The 22,695-nt window shown below is 44.3% G+C and overlaps 1 protein-coding gene across 1 annotated transcript in view; it reads left to right on the top strand.

The window, feature by feature from the left end:
- The window catches only part of ube2o (ubiquitin-conjugating enzyme E2O), a 69,111-nt gene that overhangs the window by 25,214 nt on the left and 21,202 nt on the right, over positions 1 to 22,695 (top strand). Inside the window, exons 2-10 of the mRNA XM_063196589.1 lie at positions 7,018 to 7,077; positions 8,444 to 8,554; positions 9,808 to 9,905; positions 12,096 to 12,159; positions 12,636 to 12,779; positions 13,441 to 13,553; positions 14,153 to 14,303; positions 18,427 to 18,523; positions 20,089 to 20,500. Of these exons, the coding sequence (XP_063052659.1) occupies positions 7,018 to 7,077; positions 8,444 to 8,554; positions 9,808 to 9,905; positions 12,096 to 12,159; positions 12,636 to 12,779; positions 13,441 to 13,553; positions 14,153 to 14,303; positions 18,427 to 18,523; positions 20,089 to 20,500 (1,250 nt within the window). The remainder of the gene's footprint in view (positions 1 to 7,017; positions 7,078 to 8,443; positions 8,555 to 9,807; positions 9,906 to 12,095; positions 12,160 to 12,635; positions 12,780 to 13,440; positions 13,554 to 14,152; positions 14,304 to 18,426; positions 18,524 to 20,088; positions 20,501 to 22,695) is intronic.

The raw sequence follows: 22,695 nt of genomic DNA on the forward strand, positions 1-22,695 counted from the left end.
GGCCGTTGAGGAGAGCTCTGACAATATGCTGACTCAAGGTAGCTCACTGTTCAAATTATGGATAATAAATCCCTTTTGGCCCAAACATCTACCCAAACATGGATTAATTTGAATGGAGCGAGACAAAAGGTTAAAGGCTGGAAGTAGGGCAATCGATGTTGGTGACTGGCTGTATTTGTAAGCCAATATAATATCTTCTTTGTTGAGGTGAAATCGAGGCCTGTTTTCCTCCAAGGGCTGCACCGCGGTTAAGGCATTCCTAGAAACCCTGGCTGCCACCGTGCCAAATGGGGATGGCATGCCAGAGTGACATCAGATCTCCATGGCGATTTGCCCGTCTGTGGCCAAATGACACCATGTGCCATCGTGTTGTCCTGCCAGGGCTTGGAGAAGGTAGTAGAGCAGTAGCGTTACTTTATTGATGCGCAGGGGAAATAAAGGTGTCAAGTAGCTTGCACATAAAAAAACATTACAAGACTGGTAAATATTTGCACGCTTACTATGCACATAGAGACATTAGGACAGATCAAAGTCCAACATTTTACACATTTAAGTCCACCAGTGTGCAGTGATTCTTCTCTTGTTCTTGTCAGTAGGAGCCTCATACCTTTTTGAATGTTACATAGCTCTTTATGCATACAAGTATTTAGACTAACAACTGAACAGGGAAAAAAGACCAAAGAAGTGTAAGCGACCTGAGCAGTATGCTACACAAATGTTTTCATCCAGCTCACTTCTGTTTGTTGTTGGCTGCTGCTGCTGCAACAAGACGAAGGCTGCCAGCGCATCAGTCCTGAGGCACTTTTCTCAACTTTTTCAAATGTCTTTTGCACCCACGCACGTGCTATATATAGCCTTTAGCATAGCCTGCTCTGCCAGTGCCTTGTCATGCCAGCAAAGCTGTATTGTTGGCTGGCTTGATGGGGCTTCATGCCCATGTGGTGTTACAGAGTAAGTTCTCTGAGGTACACTAAGAACATGGTTAAAGGGACACTGTGTGAGATTTTTAGCTGTTTATTTCCAGAATTCATGCTGCCCATTCACTAATGTTACCTTTTTCATGAATACTTATCACCACCATCAAATTCTAAATATTCATTATGACTGGAAAAATTGCACTTTTCTTCCATAAAAAGGGGGATTTGACTTTTCATACATGAAAAGGGGGATCTTCTCCATGGTCCGCCATTTTGAATTTCCAGAAATCGCCATTTTCAGCTGCAAAAACGACTTTACTTGGACCATACTAGAAAATATTCATTTATTACTTAGTAAACTTTAATAAAAAGATCAAATTTGGCAAAAGGCAACCCACGTTCAATTATCAGCATAGTTGCAGTACCTTTTTTTTACCATTTCCTGCACAGTGTCCCTTTAATGCTGCATGCTCACAGTCAATTGGCCGGTATCAGATACTATAATCAATCTCGCATATCACTGTAGCAGGCTGTGCAGCTGTCGACAGTGTTGTGATGCTTGTGCGTGCTGCTCCATTTTGAAACGGCATAATGCTAATCTCTGCATAATGCTCCTAACCCAGACTGGGAATGCGTTTTAATATGCGACCTTGCCTCCTCCACTTGCCTCCTCCACTTGCTTCTCATCATGATGACATCACTGACAACAGCATTATATTTCAATATCTTGCAAAAGCTCAATTGTAAAGTCTTTTTCTCATTTGCAATTGGGATGGTGAATGAAAAACAGTCCCTCAAAAGTTGTTGTGGCTAGGCTGACAGCTGGGAAACTTTAACGTTTTCTCCACGGAGGAGGGGCCAGGAGGCCGGACGAGGAGACAAGCACAAGTGGAGGAGGCAAGGTCACATATTGGGATGCACCCTGGCTCCCTCAGCGTCTCCCAGGCCGGTCACTCTGCACCTGCCCCCCTCCTGGTAGACAGACGGATGCCATCAGGCCCTCTATTCTTCCTCAACACTCATTGAGTGCATTCCAATATGCAGACTCCTGTCCTCCACTTGTACTTGTGGCCTCGCATGTTGCTAACACCCCCCTGCCCCCATGGACACAACATTTTTTGGGGGACTGATCTTCATTCACCAACCCGAACGCAAATGAGAAAATTACATTAGAATTGCGACTTTGCACGATATTGAATTAATTATCTGCATCATCATGAGGTCACAATCAGGCAAGTGAGCAAGGAAGTCTGAAGAAGTCTGCATATTGGAATGCATCCAGTGCCCCACTCATCCCTCCATGCAGGCTGGGTGCTCAGGCAGACCGGGCGTGTGTTTCAATATGTGACCTTGCCTCCTCCACTTGTGCTTGTCTCCTCGCCCCACCTCCTGGCCCCTCCTCCGTGGAGAAAACGATAAAGTTTCCCAGCTGTCAGCCTAGCCACAACAACTTTTGAGGGACTGTTTTTCATTCACCATCCCAATTGCAAATGAGAAGAAGGCTTTACAATTGAGCTTTTGCAAGATATTGAAATATAATGCTGGTGTCAGTGATGTCATCATAACTCATTACTTCCTGGTACGAGGAGACAAGCACAAGTGGAGGAGGCAAGGTCGCATATTGTAACGCACTCAGGGTCCAGGATATGTCCTCCTGCCTGCCTTCCACACTCAACTGCTCCCCTCTTTTACATCTCCTCAGTCAATGTTTCGCCAGCAGGAGATGGAGATGGGGGGGGGGGGGGGGGGTTATATAAATGTCAGAAAGGCACTTTTGATCCGATGAGTTTTCTGCAGATTTTATTACTGCTCCAAGCGGGGGTTGCTGAGTCTTCAGTCGCAGCAGATTTTGCCTGTGTGGAAACATCTGGTCTGGTGGTGCGAGCGGTACACAGTCAAGCGCCAAACCCAACCCAAAGAGGTTGGATATGTGATAAAGAGGAATCGAAACATGCCCACTCAATGCAATAGCGTGTGCACAAAATTCGGTCTCCCAAGGGGGCGTTGTCCCTCCTTCTTCTTCTCTTCTCGTGGTGTTTGCACAAGACGTGCGCTAGCGCCATCTACAGCACTAAGGGGACTCCATTTATTCCCAACCTCAAGACTCGAAGAGTCTCCTAAAGGGGCGTTAACCCGACTTATTATATGGTGTGACGTCATCGGTCGAATGCTCCATTCATTTCAACGGGGCTCCCCAACGTTCGCACGTCTGTTATTTTTCGATAACAGACGGGTTGGTCTATAACAGACCGCTGTCAATGGCAACAAGACTTTTCACTGCTAAAGTGACTTTTCAACAAGATCTCAATCAGCTGCTGTGATAGACAACACCTGTTGTCCTGGCTACCTAGCTGTTGCCTAGCGGTGTTCCACAACGGCACTGTTTTGTTTTTCGCAGCAACAATCTTAACATTAAATAGGCCTAAAGAAATGTCCCCGCCATGTGTGAATCATTTTAGTATATCCATATAATAAGCGGGTTAACTTTCGGCGAGTCGGTCGCTTTGTGGAATAGCAGCACTTCAGAGAGAACAAGACCCCTCCGCTCCGCGTCGGGGTCTAAAGATTCTCTCTGTCGTGCTGCTATTCCACGGTAGCGACCTTCTCGCCGAACGTTAACCCTTACGTAAAGTGAATACCGGAAAAGAACCCGCCTGCTTTATCTCCCTCTCATATACGATTCTCTGCCCATACTGTGGCATTCACCTCCAGCATCTTGTTACTGATTACCACCCATCTCTACAATATTCATCCACAATAAACCGATGCTGTTGCGCAGGCACAGCCATGCAGGCTGCCAGCAGGGTTGCCAGATGAGGCTGATGATTTCCAGACCAAAAAATGCTCAAAACCCGGCTGGAAGCAATAAATGCCGCCCAATTTGACATAAACTCTATTGATTTCTATGTCCAAAAATTGTACCCGCCAAAGTGCCTTTTTTAACAGACACATGCCCATCCTAACTAGCCCAATTGGGCAGGAAACCGCCCAATCTGGCAACACTGGCTGCCAGGGTAGTTTTTTTTGTTTGAGGGAGGTAGAGAGAGACTGGAAGACGGCAGCTGTATGTGGGTCACTTATTTTTTGCTGCATGTGTGCCGACACCCTAGTTTTTTCCCTCTTCTCACCATCCTCTTGTGTCCTCAGTCCCATCCCATCCTGCATCACTGGGCCTTGTGGGGTGAGCTTGGAAGGTGAGTGAGGATCACCTGAAGGAGAGTAAAGAGATCTTAGCCAGGCCGTGCCCTCCTAGGCTTCTAGTCAGGCCAGGAGCAATACAAATGTCGTTTCTGAGCTACGGAAAAGTCAGGAACGCCTCTCACTTTGCGGGGAGCAAACAACCAGTAGCAAACCGAGAGGTGGGTGAACCATGCCGTTTGGGAAATGTTAATTGATATGCTCTTGGTCAGACGAAGTCTAGAAGAGATTTGAAAGTCTGATAATCAGGCTAGAGAGATCTATGTGGGGTCATGAGCCCTCTCCAACCGTTTGCCATCACCCTGAATATCGAGTTGACGTGTGAGGGCGTGTTGTCACGCATGGGTCCTTGATGCTTCTCTCATCTGTAGTCTTTGCTGCTGGAATACACATTTCGTTTTAGTCATGCACACTGGTCGCCGCATGGTCACTGATTCCCATTAGAAACAGTGAGTTTGCTTTTTGTCTTTCCCCTCCTCCCCAATGGAATTTGGATCGTGTTGAGTCAGTGGTTATTGTAGCTGGACAGTGTTCCACACCTCATCAGTTTCCGTGCCGCTGCAGCCTCACTAAGGACACGTTTCCTCAGCTGAATTAGGTCAAGGCTAAGGATAGACGGATATATATATAATCGGCCCGATATTTGCATTTTTTAAGTGTATCGGTATCGGCCGATGCGCGTGGGTTTTTTTTTTTAAAGTACCAAGACACTTTATTTTTTTATTACTTGATTGTTAGACATTACTTTATTGTTAGAGTTGATATTGATGTTAAAGGAATGTTTATTTTTAATTTGAGACCTGTAATATTTGTCATTTTTTTAACCTTTTTTTTAAAAACCCATATCGGCCACAAATATCGGTTATCGGAAATCGGGTATCGGCCAAGGATGATGGGGGGGGGAAAAAAAGAAATCGGTATTGCATCGGCCATTTAAAAACCTGTATCAGTCGACCCCTAGTCAAGGCATTCAATCATTGCTCCGTGAAAGTGGAGCAGAATGTAATAGAGCATACTGTGTCATGGCAGCATGAAATTTCTCTTTGGTCTCGCCGTATACAACATAAGGACGAAATTCATGTCAACTTTTATTCTTTTCATGAAGAGCAGACGAGCTGCTTTCCTGTCTATGGTCTTCTGAAATGCCACTGAACATGGAAGCATCAGTCATTTAAGCTGCTGTCCCAACCATGCAGCTTCATTCTTCCAAGTGATGCGCCTAGCTCTTCCTCCGTTCATAATGAAAGTGAAAGTGAAAGCCCAATTGGGAAACGGACACCCTATCCGCTTCCCATGACTGCCCATAATGATGCATACTGTACGGCACTGGATGTTGTGTATGCAATCACTATGGGTTGATGATGAGCTGGGCGTATCACTTGAAGATTGAAATGATATGTACAGTATGTGTACAAGTATATGGCAAGCTGCCTCAAAATGGGAACACCTGGTTACCTTACTGAAGTCGGGCACCATCTTTGAGCAGAGGTTCATTGTGAGTCAATGCACTCAAACAATAAATTGAGTCGTGTTTGCAGGAAAAAGAACGGAAGAGCTAGATGCAGCAGCCCTAATGAATAATTTGAATCTAGTGCTAACTGCATGAATAAAACTATCTCTTCTCTGTATAAACAGCCCAAAGAAAAAATGGACATGGTTTCTCTGTCCTTTGTCTGGTATTTACAGGACAGGTCTGCTGTTGTAAGATGGCCAAAGGTAGAGGTCCAGAGTCCGTATAGCTGAGCTCAAAGCCCGCTTGTTTTAAGCTGTATAACTGACCGGTTTGCCACAGGGAGTTGCTCTTTACGCTTGTTTCTTGAGTCATTGCAGGAGCTTACCACCATGCAGCTCGTGTTTGGCCCGCTGCAGACCAGCTTTCATTTAATGCATCCTGCCAAACGTTTACACTGGCCATTTTATCACACAACAAACCAAGAAGTCAAACAGTCCAGTCCAATCAGCACTGATGCAAACAGTGGCTACCAAGGCTTACACACACAGCAATGCACAGAGGAAGAAAATCAGTCCAAAGTTACTAACAACCTTTGGTGTTGGGTTTTGTCATAATAACCGCATGAATGAATGATGCGATTCAAGCGACAGAGTGCAGCAGCAAGCGATACGAGCGATTGAAGAGACTAGAGTATGTCCGTAGAGGCAGAAGGCAAAGCATCCAAACATTCCCAATGGTTGTGGTCACTGACCTCTATACAGTCATTGGCTGTCGCGGCTAGTCGCCGAACCGCGTCATAGAAAGTTGAAAGGATTTCAACTTCAAACTGTCGCTATCGTCGCGTGAATCGCCTCTAGTCTCCAGAATTGCTTTTGTCGCGCAACTCAATACAAAGTCAATTACTTCCGTCGCTCGCCTCGCTCATGTCGTGCTTGGTCTATTTGTGCGGTAAGACTGCAAGTCTACATGTACCGTATAGCTAGTAGAAACTACCCTGGCAGAATTGTTGGTGCAGTATTAAACAAAAACAAGAATGTATAAAAATGCCTTGTTGTGATGTCATTGTTGAAGCTATGTGTGCTGGTTGGTTATATCTAGTAGTAATTGTTGCGCATGCTCAGCTTTCTAAGGTGACTTCAGGAGGCATTATAATGAGAACTGTGGCCACACAAAGCCAGTGCCAAGTAAAGGATTTTTACAAGGGGAATGCATCCAAATATGTCAAACTGCCTCGAAATGGGAACACCGGGATACCTTTCTGAAGTCAGGCACCATCTTTGAGCAGAAGTTCATTGTGAATCAATTGATTGTTTGAGTGTATTGAGTCATTTTGGCAGGGAAAAGAACGGAAGAGCTAGATGCAGCAGCCTAATGAATAATTTGTATCTAGTGTGCTAACTGAATGAATAAAACTATCTCTCCTCTTCCCTTTATCTCTCTCTCTCTCAGGTTAAACTTGAAGATCGATCCCTTGTGCCTAGAGACTTCGTGCGGCGGCTGAATTCCAATGTAAGTCACTCCACACACGCACTCGCACTTGTACATGGGCACTCATATGCCTTCGCTGTTCTCTTTAAAGGGACACTGTGTGAGATTTCTAGTTGTTTATTTCCAGAATACATGCTACCCATTCACTAATGTGACCTTTTTCATGAATATTTACCACCACCATGACATTCTATTCATTCATTCAAGTATTCATTATGACTGGAAAAAGTGCACTTTTCATACATGAAAAGGGGGATCTTCTCCATGGTCTGCCATTTTGAATTTCCAGAAATAGCCATTTTTAGCTGCAAAAATGACTGTACTTGGGCCATACTAGAAAATATTAGTTTATTACTTAGTGAACTATCATGAAAAGGTCAAATTCGGCAATAGGTAACCCAGTTTCAATGAGCAGTATAGTTGCAGTGCCCTTTTTGACCATTTCCTGCACAGTGTCCCTTTAAGCCCTGCTGCTGTTATCGTTGGCTCTTCGTGTAATTATTCTACTTGAGCTCAAAGCCATGCTAGAGTTTGATGGATTGCATATTAAATTATTGAGACAGTGATGACTTATCGCTGAACCAGGAATGTTGACCCTTATGAATATAAATATTAACCAAATTGTCAGGACTATATTCGTTGCAAGTGAAAATGAGAAAATGAATGGGCAAAACAAGCTTTAAACGCTGTACGTTGCTTGAATATGAATAGACGTACCTGACGGATTGTTGATGGGCAGTTGTCCCCGGCCCAAGGGACAGAGAACTGGGTCCTCATTACATTGTACTGTATGTATTGGGTGGGGGGCCCTTTCAGATGACTTTGTCCTGGGCCTGGCCAAAGCTGTCAGCGGCCCTGCACTTACACACACACACATTCACACACCAGCTCTGGAAGCTGTCGAGTATACTGAATGCGTTTTGGTATTAATGTGTCGGATAAAGTATGGTATAGTTTATGGTATAGTATATATAAAGTATGATCTAGTTTATGGTATAGTACAGTGTTTCTCAATCAGGGTGCCGGGGAAACGTGGCTGATGGACAAATGTGTTAAATTACATAATTTATTTAAATTAAGGAAGTATTGCTTAGTCAGTCCTCAGTGGAGTCTTTAATCTGCCATTTACGCACAATAAAGTAAATTTAGGTCGCCCCAGTAAGCTGCAACTTCGAACCTAGGTTGTGTGACGTCTCCAAATGTGTTGCTTTTGTGGTATCCGATGTGATGCCATGTTACAGCTTGTTGCTTAGGGGTGCCTTTCAGTAATTGAAAGGGTGCCTTGCCTAAAAAAAAGGTTGAGAAACATAGTAAGTATATATAAAGTATGGTATAGTTTATGGGCTTTGTCAATGCACTGACTGTATGCTTTGGTCCTCGTCTGCAGGATAAGCAGTGTGGCATCGTGACCAACATTAACATCGAGTGTGCGGTGAAGCTGGTGGGGACCAACTGTGTCCTGTATCCTGTCAGCAGCAGAGACCTACAGCACATATGGGTAAGACACTCCCCAGCCACATCATTGGCTTACATCAGGGGTAAGACACTCCCCAGCCACATCATTGGCTTACATCAGGGGTAAGACACTCCCCAGCCACATCATTGGCTTACATCAGGGGTAAGACACTCCCCAGCCACATCATTGGCTTACATCAGGGGTAAGACACTCCCCAGCCACATCATTGGCTTACATCAGGGGTAAGACACTCCCCAGCCACATCATTGGCTTACATCAGGGGTAAGACACTCCCCAGCCACATCATTGGCTTACATCAGGGGTAAGACACTCCCCAGCCACATCATTGGCTTACATCAGGGGTAAGACACTCCCCAGCCACATCATTGGCTTACATCAGGGGTAAGACACTCCCCAGCCACATCATTGGCTTACATCAGGGGTAAGACACTCCCCAGCCACATCATTGGCTTACATCAGGGGTAAGACACTCCCCTGCCACATCATTGGCTTACATCAGGGGTAAGACACTCCCCAGCCACATCATTGGCTTACATATGGGTAAGACACTCCCCTGCCACATCATTGGCTTATCAGGGGTGGGCAATTATTTTGGACTAAGGGCCACATTGGATGAAGAATAGTGAATGAAGGTCCAGATGTTGACGGCAATTTGCCCCTGGTCAATAAAAAGAAATGGTGTACAGTGACATAATTTGTCAGCTTTGCCATTACTGCGCATATGTTATTGTATTTCGATCTAGCCCATGTACTTGGTTAACTTTAAGTTCACAAGACCTGTGTTTTATGTGGCCATTTTAAGAATGTTGAGTGACCATATGAATTCGGGTTTAAAAGTTGTCTTTCTTGTAAAGGCTCTGGGGGCCACATGAAATGGCTCAGTGGGCCACATGTGGCCCCTGGGCCTGAGCTTCCCGACCTCTTGTTTACATAATTTTGCTTTAATTTACAATACATCAAAGGTAGATTGTGTTACTTTGTAATGGTTTATTTCCACAATTTGATGTTGCCCTTTTGCAAATGTCATTTTTTTCATGATCGATTTGGAAATGTTTTCATACATGAATTAGGTGAATCCTCCATTTTGAATTACCATGGTAACGCTCATGGGTGTCTTTGGTGGCAAACCTACTCTGGTTAGAGTTAGAGTTACTTCGTAGATATTCATGAAAAGCGGTTCAGTTTGTGAATGGGCAGCATACATTACATTTTTGAAGTAAATTGCTACAACTATTTGGCTAATGCTGGTGTAATTGTTTCTTTTTCTTCTCCAGTCTTTTATGTATGGTGATTATATAGTCTATGACTTCTGGTTGGGGAAGGTCTTTGATGTTAGCAACAACATCATTCTGAAGCTTTCCAATGGAGCAAGGTAAGACATCGTCATCACTGACACCTTTAGGGTACCTCTAGGGATGCAAACGATTAATCGATTATAAAACCTTAATCACAATTAATCGCCAATTCAACTGACAAGAGACCCAAGTGAAATGGGCATGAGAAGAGTGTGTGTGACGAGAGATGTGAATAGTGGGAATATTTAAACCTCCCTTGGATTAAAGAATTTAAATGGAATTCATTTAAATGTAGCATTTTATCTCGCTTAATATACATTTTTAGATTTAGTAGGGTTTTTGGAGATTTTGGAGGGAAAACGCTGCTTATCAATTAATCGTGGATCTATAAGGCTATGAAATAATGGATAATTTGCATCCCTAGTACCCTCCACTATCCCAGCTCCTGTCCTTGACCTTTAGGGTACCCTCCACTATCCTAGCTCCTGTCCTTGACCTTTAGGGTACCCTCCACTATCCCAGCTCCTGTCCTTGACCTTTAGGGTACCCTCCACTATCCCAGCTCCTGTCCTTGACCTTTAGGGTACCCTCCACTATCCCAGCTCCTGTCCTTGACCTTTAGGGTACCCTCCACTATCCTAGCTCCTGTCCTTGACCTTTAGGGTACCCTCCACTATCCTAGCTCCTGTCCTTGACCTTTAGGGTACCCTCCACTATCCCAGCTCCTGTCCTTGACCTTTAGGGTACCCTCCACTATCCCAGCTCCTGTCCTTGACCTTTAGGGTACCCTCCACTATCCCATCTCCTGTCCTTGACCTTTAGGGTACCCTCCACTATCCTAGCTCCTGTCCTTGACCTTGACTTGTGGCCTTGCGGTTCCCTGATGCCCCTCCCCCATGGAGAAAACCATAAGCGGTCTTACACACTAGGGCGGTAAAGCGTCGCGGAATGGAGAAAACCATAAGGGGTCTTACACACTAGGGCGGTAAAGCGTCGCGGAATGGAGAAAACCATAAGGGGTCTTACACACTAGGGCGGTAAAGCGTCGCGGAACGGCCGCGATTTTTACCGGCGTCAGTGAAAATACATTGAAACATATCTGTCCTTACACACCAACCGGTGGTAGTCGTGCGTCAGCGGCGCGGGTGCCGGCTCCGCTTCGCTCTGCGCTGCATTTGGAAAATAGAACTCGAGCGTATTTTTCATGCCAGCGACCGGCGGTGTCTCATTCGAATGAATGGCAAAGTAGCACGCTAGCTTTGGCTGTGGGGGGGTTTTGAAAAGGACTGGCCACGCACGCTGACGCTGTCAGTGTGAAAGGCAGAGAAAAACACACCGGACGAAACTAAGCAGAAAGACAGTGTTCATCCCGCTGCTGTTCCGTTCGGCTTTGGTATGTTTGAAAACCATAATGTTTCCCCGCCTAGTCACAACAGCATTTGGGGACCTTTCCTCATTTAGCATCCTGATTTTTAAACTTGCGCTTTTTTTGTGATATTGAATTAAACTTCTGTCGCCAATGGTATCATCATCACAAGGCCACAAGCACAAGGGAAGACGGGAGTTGGGATAATGGAAAGGAACCCCTATAAGCGGCGTACACACACAAAGCTAGCTTTTCGCTTGCTCGCCTACTTGCCACTCTTTCATGGAACGTTCGCTGAAAGTTCCCACGGCTTTAACTGCCAATGAACAGGCGAGAAGTACCGAACTCTGCATTCCAATTGGTTACTCGCCTCGCTCGAAGATAAAATATTTTCAACTCGGGATCCGCCCACATCGCATCGCTTGTACAGTACTCGCCTACGAGTCTCGCTGGATAACATCGACATTCTATTGACTTCATTCGCTGAGCGAGTAACTAGTAGCGACGTGTGTGTACAGCCCTTTAGTCTTATTCAGAGTTTGCCTTCTTGTATTATCAACCAGGATCCCGTTTCTCGAAAGCGTCGTTGCTTTCCACTTAGTTGGTTTCAATGCAATTTCTCATTGGCAACCTACTGAGATGCTGAGTTGCTAACTTAGGTAGCAACGATGCAGGGGCTTCCCATAGAGCGCTGTTGCTGGTATCCAGGCTATACGTATTTGAGGAGAATTCTTTAACAGCCAAGAATGTAGACTGGTATATCGTGCTCTGTGCTCATATAAACACCTTATCTCGAATATGATCCTAACCGGGATATGTCTCATATTCGGGATGCTGAACTGCATATAAATGCACTCATTATCTAATTGTCATTTTTTCCCGTGATTTTGTTTGTTTGCAGGTGTTCTATGAGTGAAGAGGATGGGTCTAAACTCTATGACGTTTGCCCACATGTCAGTGACTCTGTGAGTAACCTCTCTCAGTGATTTTCAACCTATGGGCCGGGGCCCACTGGTGGGCCCTGAAGGTATACAAAGTGGGCCTTGAAATAATATTCTAAAAATTATAACCACATTTTGGTGTGCGTTGCTGCTGATTTATGTGAGTTGTATTCGCAATCGGGTCAGAGGTGGGCCCAAAAAAATTGTGACAATTTCGAGTGGGCCCCAAGTTGGAAAAGGTTGGGAACCCCTGCTCTATCTAATGATTTGAAGACATGCCATATTGAAATTATTGATTTATTATCATAGAGGATTTGATGTGATGGACATAGCACACAGAAGATCAATGAATTGCATGCATCTATGCAGATACATGGATCTCAATCATTTCGAAGTTTGAAATCAGTTTTATTCCGTACTGCTCAGCTCTAGTTGTTATTGAATTAATTTTTTTATGCTTTTTTAATTTTATTTTTATTACTCTCTTCCCTGACTGCCAGGGTCTCTTCTTTGACGAGTCATATGGCTTCTACCCAGGCCAAGTTTTGATTGGCCCATCGAAAGTGTTTGCCAACGTGCAGTGGCTGTACGGCGTGAAGCCGGTGCTCAGCAAGAAGACCAAGTTCAGGGTGGTGGTGGAGGAGGTACGTCAACTTAAAAGTCAACACAATAGATATTATTGATATTATACTAAGTTCGGGGTGGTGGTGGAGGAGGTACGTCAACTTAAAAGTCAACACAATAAATCTCAACCTTTCTTTAACAAAAGCCCCCTTGACTTCATCATAAACCTCCCAATCTCGTCATAAGCCTGTCAATTTCCCCTTAGTATTAAGTCATTTGATTGAATAGACTAATGTCCCCCAATGGCAACTGAGCGACCCCCCTCCTTCAGTTGTGTCCTTCTCAACGCCCCCCTAGGGCTCCCTAACACCCCCTGGGGGGGCTGTAGAGCCCCCATTGTAACGCTACAATAAATAGTACACTAGAAAGTTGCCTTGGTGTAGTGCAACATTATAACATATATTTATAATTTATTATAATAATTTATTTGGGAGCATTTAACAGTGTTGCGGACCTTTTTATTTTATTTTCAGTTACCCTTATGAATAGGCCCAAAATTTTCTCTTCAGTTGAGACCAATTCACATAGTGGACCTTTTGGGACAAATATTTCCACAATTGTCATAGGAAACAATGAAAATGGCACTTCTATTTCCCATTGTCAACTCCCCAAGTTAACTAACAACTGTGTGTTTGAGTAACACCCTGCTGGGTTCCCCTGTCTCTCCGCTGGGCCCCGCAGGTGCAGGTGGTGCAGCTGAAGGTGACGTGGATCACCAAGAGCTACTCCCCCAAGGGCTCCGACTGCTCTGTCTTCCCCCCGCCCTCCACAATCACACAGGAGAACCTCAGCAAGTACGCAACACACACACACACACACACACACACACACACACACACACACACACACACACACACACACACACACACACACACACCACCATCACACAGGAGAACCTCAGCAAGTAAGTCAGCTCTCTCCATGCAGCAGGAAGTCGTCATATACAGATACATAGTATAGATTGTCAGGCATTCTTTTATAAAAATGGAAGGCAAGTATAGATTAACTCATCCTGATGGGGTTTGTCATTGACCCGTTTATGCAGCTGCGTTCTTTTTCACAGTATTTAAACAGTGCAAGTTTTTAATTAAATGGAAGAGACGGTGCAATTTTTGCACTACTCATTCTTCGGTTTTGAAATGAGGTGAATGGATATTCCTTAAACTTCATGATTGAACACTCTTGAAGTGATGCCTTAAGTGTCACCTCTATACTTTAATTGAATACGGAGATTAAGTTTGGTTTATTGATGGGGACAGTTACACATCATGTAGGCTATACAACCCAACAGAATAGCGTCATAGCATTTTTAGCCTTGGCTAATTTCCAATGTCTGTCCCTGCTTGCAGACCTTTTGAGTGATTTTTTTAAAATGCTTTTTTGCTTGTTCCAGAGTGAAGAGGCTTTCCCACTACGACCATACGCAGTGCCAGCTGGGTGACCGGGCGCTCTACGTCTTCCCCTCCAAAGAGGACGCCACGCACATCACCTGCGAGGGGCCCGAGGGCGGAGCCGTGCACTTTGACGACCCCATCTGCAGAAAGGTAACGCGCTGTCAGGCACATAGACGACCCCATCTGCAGAAAGGTAACGTACTGTATGGCTACCATAATGCCTTTTATGGGGAAGGGGATGGAGATGGAGGTGTGGGTACTTGTGGCCAGGTGACCTGGTGCTTGTGTGTTGTGGTCCTGGGAGGGACATAAGCCCCTTTTCGACTAGCCCTGTTAGAACGGGGCTGCGCACTGCTGGGGCGTGGTTTCGTTTTCTTTTTGCATTTACTCCACCCATACACACCCATCATCAGCTCAAACAGGGCTCAACCAGGGGCGATTATAGAATCACGAAAGACGTGGTTCGAGGCGTGCGGAGCTGAGTTCCACTAGGCTACATGTTGCCTGTCTTAGGATTTACCGGCATGTGCAAACACCTATCCCCACCCACGCACTTTAAAAATCAACATCGCTTTTCTGTCGGCAGTTTTTACAGTAGACAGAGAAAATTTGCTCAAGCAATTATCATGTTCTTTAAAGTAGCCTAACTCCAGTCCTTGGCCAAGGAGTTATATTATTAGCCTATTAGGCTATTATTTTAAAATCACGCTATTTCCAAAGCTCCACGCCGGGAAGTCGTTTTTTTTTACCACCATGCAAAATAGGGCACACTAAAGTAGCCCTTTTCATTGCACATATCTTCATATACGAACCTGCAGAGGGATGGCGAATTTGCTGTTTTCAAATTAAATGTAAAAATGAAAATTTCGAATGAAAAAGACAACTGTGGTTTATTCTAGGGAACAAAGAACACAGCCGTGACAAAAAAGATTTCCTCTATCCGGCTGGAGAACAACGCCATTGTTTACTTGAAGTGGCGACCGCTTAAAGTTAAATAACTTTGGATTGAAAGAACATAAAAACGTTCCGTGAAAACCTGTAAAAAGCTAAGAATCTCAGCTTTCGAACAAGCCCTAACACATGTCTGTAGGTCTAGGTTAAGGAGATCGCTGTCTGTTCGAAAACAAAATGACGAGGTAAAAAAAAAAAATGATTGGAAAGCCCTATTTTTTCACTTGAAACAGCGGCCGCTTAAAGTTATATAACTTTGGATTGAAAGAACATAAAAACGTTCCGTAAACACATGTGAAAAGCTAAGATTCGCAGCTTTCGAACAAGCCCAAACACATGTCTATGGGTCTAAGAGAAGGAGATCGCTGGTTATATTTAGTCCTATAGGTCCTATTGTTTAGATTAGGGCTTAGATTCACCATGGCGTGAAAGCACAGTGTTGTCGCGGCTAGTTGCAGCAGCTGATCATACGGCCCAGTTCTAGTCCCTGTTGTATGGAAATGCGTGCGAGACAGCACCATCGACCCCCCGTCAAGTTTCATGAATATTTATAAAGCCCGCACCGGAACGCGGAACCCAATGGAAAAGAGACTATAGATGGGTGCCACCCAAAGCTGGTTAAAATCTGACCCTGTGGTTAATATCATGTCCGTTGGGGTGCGCTGTGGCGCAGTGCGCTAAGCCCGTCACGTCAAGTATAAGGAGTCGTTAAAGGGACACTGTGTGAGATCTTTAGTTGTTTATTTCCAGAATTCATGCTGCCCATTCAGTAATGTTACCCATTTCATGAATACTTACCACCACCATCAAATTCTAAGTATTCATTATGACATACAGCTCCAGGCCTTTTTATTAGAATACCATGAAAAAGTTGATTTATTTCCATAATTCCATCAATAATGTTAAACTGTCATGGATTGTAGATTCATGGCCCAGTTTTTTAATTATTCCAATCATTATTTTTTTTCTTTTTATATACGTTGGCCTTCCAGCTCAAAAAACCCATGAATTGGGGAATTCGCATTATTAGAATATTGTTATAAAATCAAATTTTTCTTCATCAAAATTCGGGTCACATTATATCAGTTGAAATTTGGTACTTTCTACATAGCATGCAATGGTCAATACTTGGTTAGGACATTCTCTGTCTTCATAATGGCCATGATGCGTTTAACATTGAAGTCAATGGCAAAAACAGTGCATGGGAGTTATGGAAGCCCAGATATCCTTGATGCTTTGCTGTCAGCTGTTCTTGTTTGTTGACCTGGTGCCCCACACTTCCCTCTTCAATATACCCGAATATTTCCATGCCACGTTTTGGTGTTAACTCACCAGTTTAATTCTAACTCAACAGAAATTAAACCCCATTCATTTTCAATGGGGTTTCATTTCTGGTTATTTAGAATTAAACTGGTGAGTTAGCGCCAAAATGTGGCATGGCTATTACAGGGTATATTGAAGAGTGAAGTGTGGGGTACCAGGTCAACAAACAAGAACAGCTGACAGCAAAGCATCAAGGATATCTGGGCTTCCATAACGGCCATGCACTGTTTTTCCATTGACTTCAATGTTAAACGCATCATGGCCATTATGAAGACAGAGAATGTCCTAACCAAGTATTGACCATTGCAAGTTATGTAGAAAGTACCAAATTTCAACTGATATAATGTGACCCGAATTTTGATGAAGAAAAATGTGATTTTATAACAATATTCTAATAATGCGAATTCCCCAATTCATGGGTTTTTTGAGCTGGAAGGCCAACGTATATAAAAAGAAAAAAAATAATGATTGGAATAGTTGAAAAACTGGGCCATGAATCTACAATCCATGACAGTTTAACATTATTGATGGAATTATGGAAATAAATCAACTTTTTCATGGTATTCTAATAAAAAGGCCTGGAGCTGTACATGAAAAGGGAGATCTTCTCCATGGTCCGCCATTTTGAATTTCCAGAAATAGCCATTTTAAGCTGCAAAAATGACTGTACTTGGGCCAAACTAGAACATATGAGTTGATTACTTAGTAAACTTTCATGAAAAGGTCAAATTTGGCAATAGGCGACACAGTTTCAATGAGCAACATAGTTGCAGTACCTTTTTTGACCATTTCCTGCATAGTGTACCTTTAAGTATACTCAGAGAACTTAGAACACAGGGAGAAGGCTCAGTCTCATTGGTTCCCATTGTAGCCAGTTAGCTTTGCATGCATACTGCAGTAACGAGCGTAGGCCAGTCCTTCATGTGGGAAAATGTATGGACTGGAAATGGCAGTAGCAATGTATTTAGCATGGGTTCCCCTTTCCAGTCACAAATATTATCAACAAAACATTCCTGGTAAGCACTATGACTGTTGTTTAACAATAGGCTGTATTGACAAATCGTTCAGGTGTGTAGTTTTACAGCAGGTTAGAAGATTTCAACCTGTACTCGCTAGCATCGTGCTAATGTTTATGGGTTTGGCCCCATAAAAATTGAGCTTTGTGACCCAGTATATAATAATCTAGTGGCGCAAAATAATCGAAACGCTACTCAAATGGGGTCTTATTATTTCTAGCTTCGAACTTAATATTCATATTTCAGGACAAAAAAATATAAAAAATCACAAAAATTATAATGGTAAAAAACTCCATTGACACCCATTCATTTTGCACTGTCCCGTGGTTAGGGTTAGCCAGTTGTGGCTAGTAGCAAGTTCCGTGAGTGAACACCTCCTGGTATACTCTATCAGTGCTGGGTGAAACGGGCATTTTACGCTTGCCTGCCCGGAGCTGATGATCAGTGCCGAGCGCACTCATTTTTATTAACAAGGTTAAAAGAATACACCTTACACTAGGGATGCATGATGTATCGGCCAGATGTATCGGTATCGGCCGATATTTGACATTCCTCAACACATCGGCCATCGGTCCGATGGATAAAACTGTGCCGACGTTAACGCCGATGTTTTTTTTAATATGTTACGGTTCTAAAAGATTGGACTTGACGGTGACTTTCATTGTTTGTCTTCTAGTTTGTCTCTATTTTTAATCTAATTTTATCACAGGGAGTTAAAAAGGAAATTTTTTGGAGTTTTTGGAAATAAGAGGACATTCAAAAATTCAGTTTGTTTGCATCATTGTCATCTCTTTAAAAAAAAGAAAAAAAAGAAAAAAAATTATCAGTTAATATCGGTTATCGGCCAAAACCGCAATATCAATATAGGATATCGGTATCGGCCGACATTTTTGACATCGTGCATTCCTACCTTGCACTGTGAAATCCGTGTCAGGTGTGCACACGGTCTAAATCATCATTTTAACGTGTTCTGTGTTGTGCAGCTGAAACGACTATTCCGGGAGGAGCAGGGCAGGAAGCAGACCGACGGCACAGACGCACACGGACACGGACACCGGCAAGACAAGCCCGAAACAGAAGGTAGGTTGACATCCTGTCAACTGACAAACCCCTGAGGAAGGCAGACAGGCTGAAACGTTGTCACATTAAAAACTTGTTTACACAACTCGGGAGTGTGCAGCACTTCTCTCCTCTCCTGCAAGTGTTTTACTGGTTGCCGGCACCTTTTTTTTCTGGTGTGCGTTTTGCACCTCTACTCATCGACATCCTGCCAACTGTCAAACCCCTGACACAGACTAATTAAAACTATATGACCTGTTATTCATTTGGATCAGCCGGTCACAGAAAATGCTGTGATTAAAACATGTGAAAGTTCAGTGCACAGACATCTGGCTATAATACGGCTGAGTCCTGAATCGGAAAGTGTTTAAATTGCTCTTAAGCAAAATGGCCACTGGAGTGGAGTTCAGACTGTGGCTTAAATGGTTAAATCAAAGATTTTCTTAAATAGATCAAGATGCATCATTTTGATTCATTTCCGAGATCCATTTCACGTCGGGTGAACGCCCCTTTAGGAGACCAACAAGTTTGAGAATAAATTACGCCCCTTGAGTACATGTGTGGAAATGAATCCTTGGATCACCGCAATTCCCTTAGCGCTGCACCTGGGATCCCTCAGCCCCTTAGATGGAGATAATTGCACAATCCATGTTGCTGTCACCAAACGCAACGCACAGAGAAGAAGAAGGGGGGACAACGCCCCCTTAGGAGACCGGACTTTGGCACTCTGTTTTTGCATTGGGTGGGCGGGGTTTGGGATATCTTGGTTTGATGGACTGATTTATACGACATGGGTTGAATGCCTTCCAAATCCATTTCACTGAACAATTTAACCAACTATACTCCGTTTGGTGTGTGTGTGAGTTGCTCCGTATGAATTGTTTCAACTTCAGTGGAAAGAGACGTCCATACTTCAAACATTATAATAAACACACCACAAGATAATAAAATAAAATAATAAAAAGCACATGCGACAAGACCAACACAGAACAAGCCACAAAGCCGCCACCGACTAAACCAGGGGTGGGGAACCTTTTTCATTGGAAGGGCCACTTCAAATTCATCCAAGGGCCGTAAAAGTCCTCTGAGGGCTGTACTATGATCACAAACCAGGATTTTCCCCTTCACTTTAGGCTTATATTGAAGGCAGCCACATTGTAAACAAACACCACCTTCTTCTCTAGGTTCCCAGAATATAAATGAATTGTATTGCAAATGCATTTTCTAAGATTCCTTTGCAAAGTATGTCATATTTCATATGAAGCTGAATAACATTAAAATTCTATCGGGGGCTGGATAAAACGCCCTCAAATGGCAAATGGCCCTCGAGACATAGGTCGTCGTATCTCCCCCCCCTGAACTAAACCGAGAGACAGCGACCAATACAACAAGATGAGAATAAAGACCACTGGATAAACCCAACTTTTAACTTAACTTTAACTTTTTAACTTTTCAACTTTATTGTCCCCAAAAGGGGCGATTAGGTGTGCAGCACAGCAACAACACATACCACAGGACAAATGCAAAGTGCAGTAGATTCAATTCAGGTTCAATTCAAGGGTTTATGTATGTCTGTGTATCCACAGGAGACTCCAAGGAAGACAGGTTAGATGAGAACAACTCCACCACGGCAACCAAATGCCCCAACAACAACGGCCACCTGGAGGAGGACCAGCGCTCCGACGGCCTCACGACGACGGACAACAAGGATGCCCAGAGCAGATGCCAGAACTGCCACGCGGAGCTGCAGTCCAATCCGGCGCCACCGTCACAGAACCAGAACGCGGACTCGGACGCGGAGATGGAGATGGAGACGGAGGACACGGACGACACCAGCTCCATCACGTCCTCGGCCAGCTCCACGGCCTCGCTGCGCAGCGCCGGACACACGCCGTACCCGGGCCGCAAGAAGAGCATCCCGCTCTCCATCCGCAACCTCAAGCGGACGCACAAGAAGAAGAGGACCAAGTTCTCCCGCGAGTTCAAGCCAGGAGACAGGTGAGCTTATCTGGAGTATTATGATCCCCTCTGTGTCCCGTTTCTTGATCATTCATTTGAAATGCAAGTGTTGTTGACCTAGTGGTTATATTAGGGAGTTGGTCTTCAGGTTGCAGTTTTGACTCCCATTATCAGTTTTGACTCCCATGTCAGTTTTGAGTCCCATGTCAGTTTTGACTCCCATGTCAGTTTTGACTCCCATGTCAGTTTTGACTCCCATGTCAGTTTTGAGTCCCATGTCAGTTTTGTGTTGCGTCTGTTGTTCTAATTTTGTAGAAAAAAAAGCGGATCACAAATTAGAACGAATATCCTCCATGACGGGTGATTCCATACTTTTTGCCAGGGGGGGGTCGCATGTGTTACGTGTGCAGTGCACCACAGCTTTCCATCGAGTTAAATCGATTGCACCATCACCAGTTGGTTTCAGGGAATGTGGTTTTTGTTTCTCTCTTCCTAAATCATTTTGTGGCTAGACCTTATCTCGGCAAACGGCTGCATGGAGTGCAGCTGTGTATTGCAGTACACAACCGTAACACGCTGCTGTCTTGCTGAGCAGACTTCCTCATCTAGGTTTTGCAGAGGACTGAGGAGCTTGTGAGATTTTTCCACCACCACCTGCAAACACACTACTGATGCAGTATTGTACAGTTCAGCAGTGAGTGTGTCACTGATTTTCAATATTATCATCTTATCAAGTCTTCATAAAGACCATTCGGCTGTGTGAGTGTTTTTGCCTGTGAGGATCGCTGAAGCACAATTACAAAAACACTGATGTTGGGATAAAGCACTGCAGTGACTATTGGCTTTCACCTCCTGTCGAGGCGGTCATCCCCATAGGCATACTGTGTGTTGACTTCCTGGTGGACAGTTATTTTATAAACCATTAAGTCAGCCTGAGGAATACCTATATGCAGTTTACATATTCAAGCTTAGTGTTGTAATGTCAGTGTGCCTTCAGCGCTGCCGAAGCTGCTACCAGAGAGAGTAGAGAGAGAGGTTCCATTGGCCCATTGTTTCCGGGTTCTATTATTGGGGGGGGAAATCCCCCTTTAGGCAGACCCAGGCAGACCTGAGGACTGTTTTATTCAATGCTAGGAGTTTTATGACACGCCCCTTTAGGCAGACCGGAACCTGGTCACGTTAGGTGCCCATAGAAACCTATTATGTTGGCATATCTCTATATACTTGAAGAATCTCTGCTGCTACTGTAGCTCACTTCACTGTTAGCCTTGACCCTGCCCTGCCTTCCATTTAAATGCTGCTGCTGCTGCTGCCGCCTCAATCCACTGCACTGTACTGTACTCTGCCAGTGGCCTCCGTTTGGCGCAGTGAGTGACTGGGCATTTCCGCCTGGCGAGGGCTGCAAAGAGGACATGATGACTGGACCAGGCTGGCAAAAACACTGAGGGAGCGGCCATCCAAACAAAGGGAGCTCTTCATCGATCGCCTCTCTTGCCTGTGTTGAGCACTGCCTTTCCCGGTTGTGAAGGTCCTCGTTTGTCCAGTGCTTGGACGTCTGGCTGCAATGGAATTCCCTTTCACTGTTGCCTTGCCTTCTGGCCCCCGTGCCAGTGTTGAGCACTAGTTTTCCAGATTGATTTTATTTTGCACTTGGATCACTGTGGGCAGCCATGGCCTAGTGGTTAGAGAGTTGGTCTTTCAATCTAGGGGTTGCACGTTCGAATCCCCCCTGACCTCTCCCTACATCTCCATCCATGGCTGAAGTGCCCTTGAGCAAGGCACCTAACCCCACATTGCTCCAGGGAATGTAACCAATACCCTGAAAAACAATAAGTAAGTCGCTTTGAATAAATGAAAGCGTCAGCTAAGTGCAATGTGCAGGTAATGTATTGTAATGGATCAATGATGTTTTAGTTGTAGCACATGCCAGGGGTGCAACGACGGCTAAAATCCCTGCTGTATGGAATATTTGTTTCTTTTTCAGTCGATTATGTTAGAGGCATATTCATTGCAGTAAATCAATTAGCAACTACTAATTAATGAATTAATGGGCATTAACTGGTGGTGTACCACCTGACGTCTGAGTCCATAAAACAGTCATTACCAACCTATATTATATTGTGCCCCCATTGGTGCAGAGTTTAGGGGGGGTCATTTATATTGTGCCCCCATTGGTGCATAGTTTGGGGGTGGTCATTTATATTGTGCCCCCATTGGTGCATAGTTTGGGGGTG

This window comes from Engraulis encrasicolus, chromosome 1 (assembly GCF_034702125.1).
Source record: "Engraulis encrasicolus isolate BLACKSEA-1 chromosome 1, IST_EnEncr_1.0, whole genome shotgun sequence".
Classification (NCBI taxonomy): domain Eukaryota; kingdom Metazoa; phylum Chordata; class Actinopteri; order Clupeiformes; family Engraulidae; genus Engraulis; species Engraulis encrasicolus.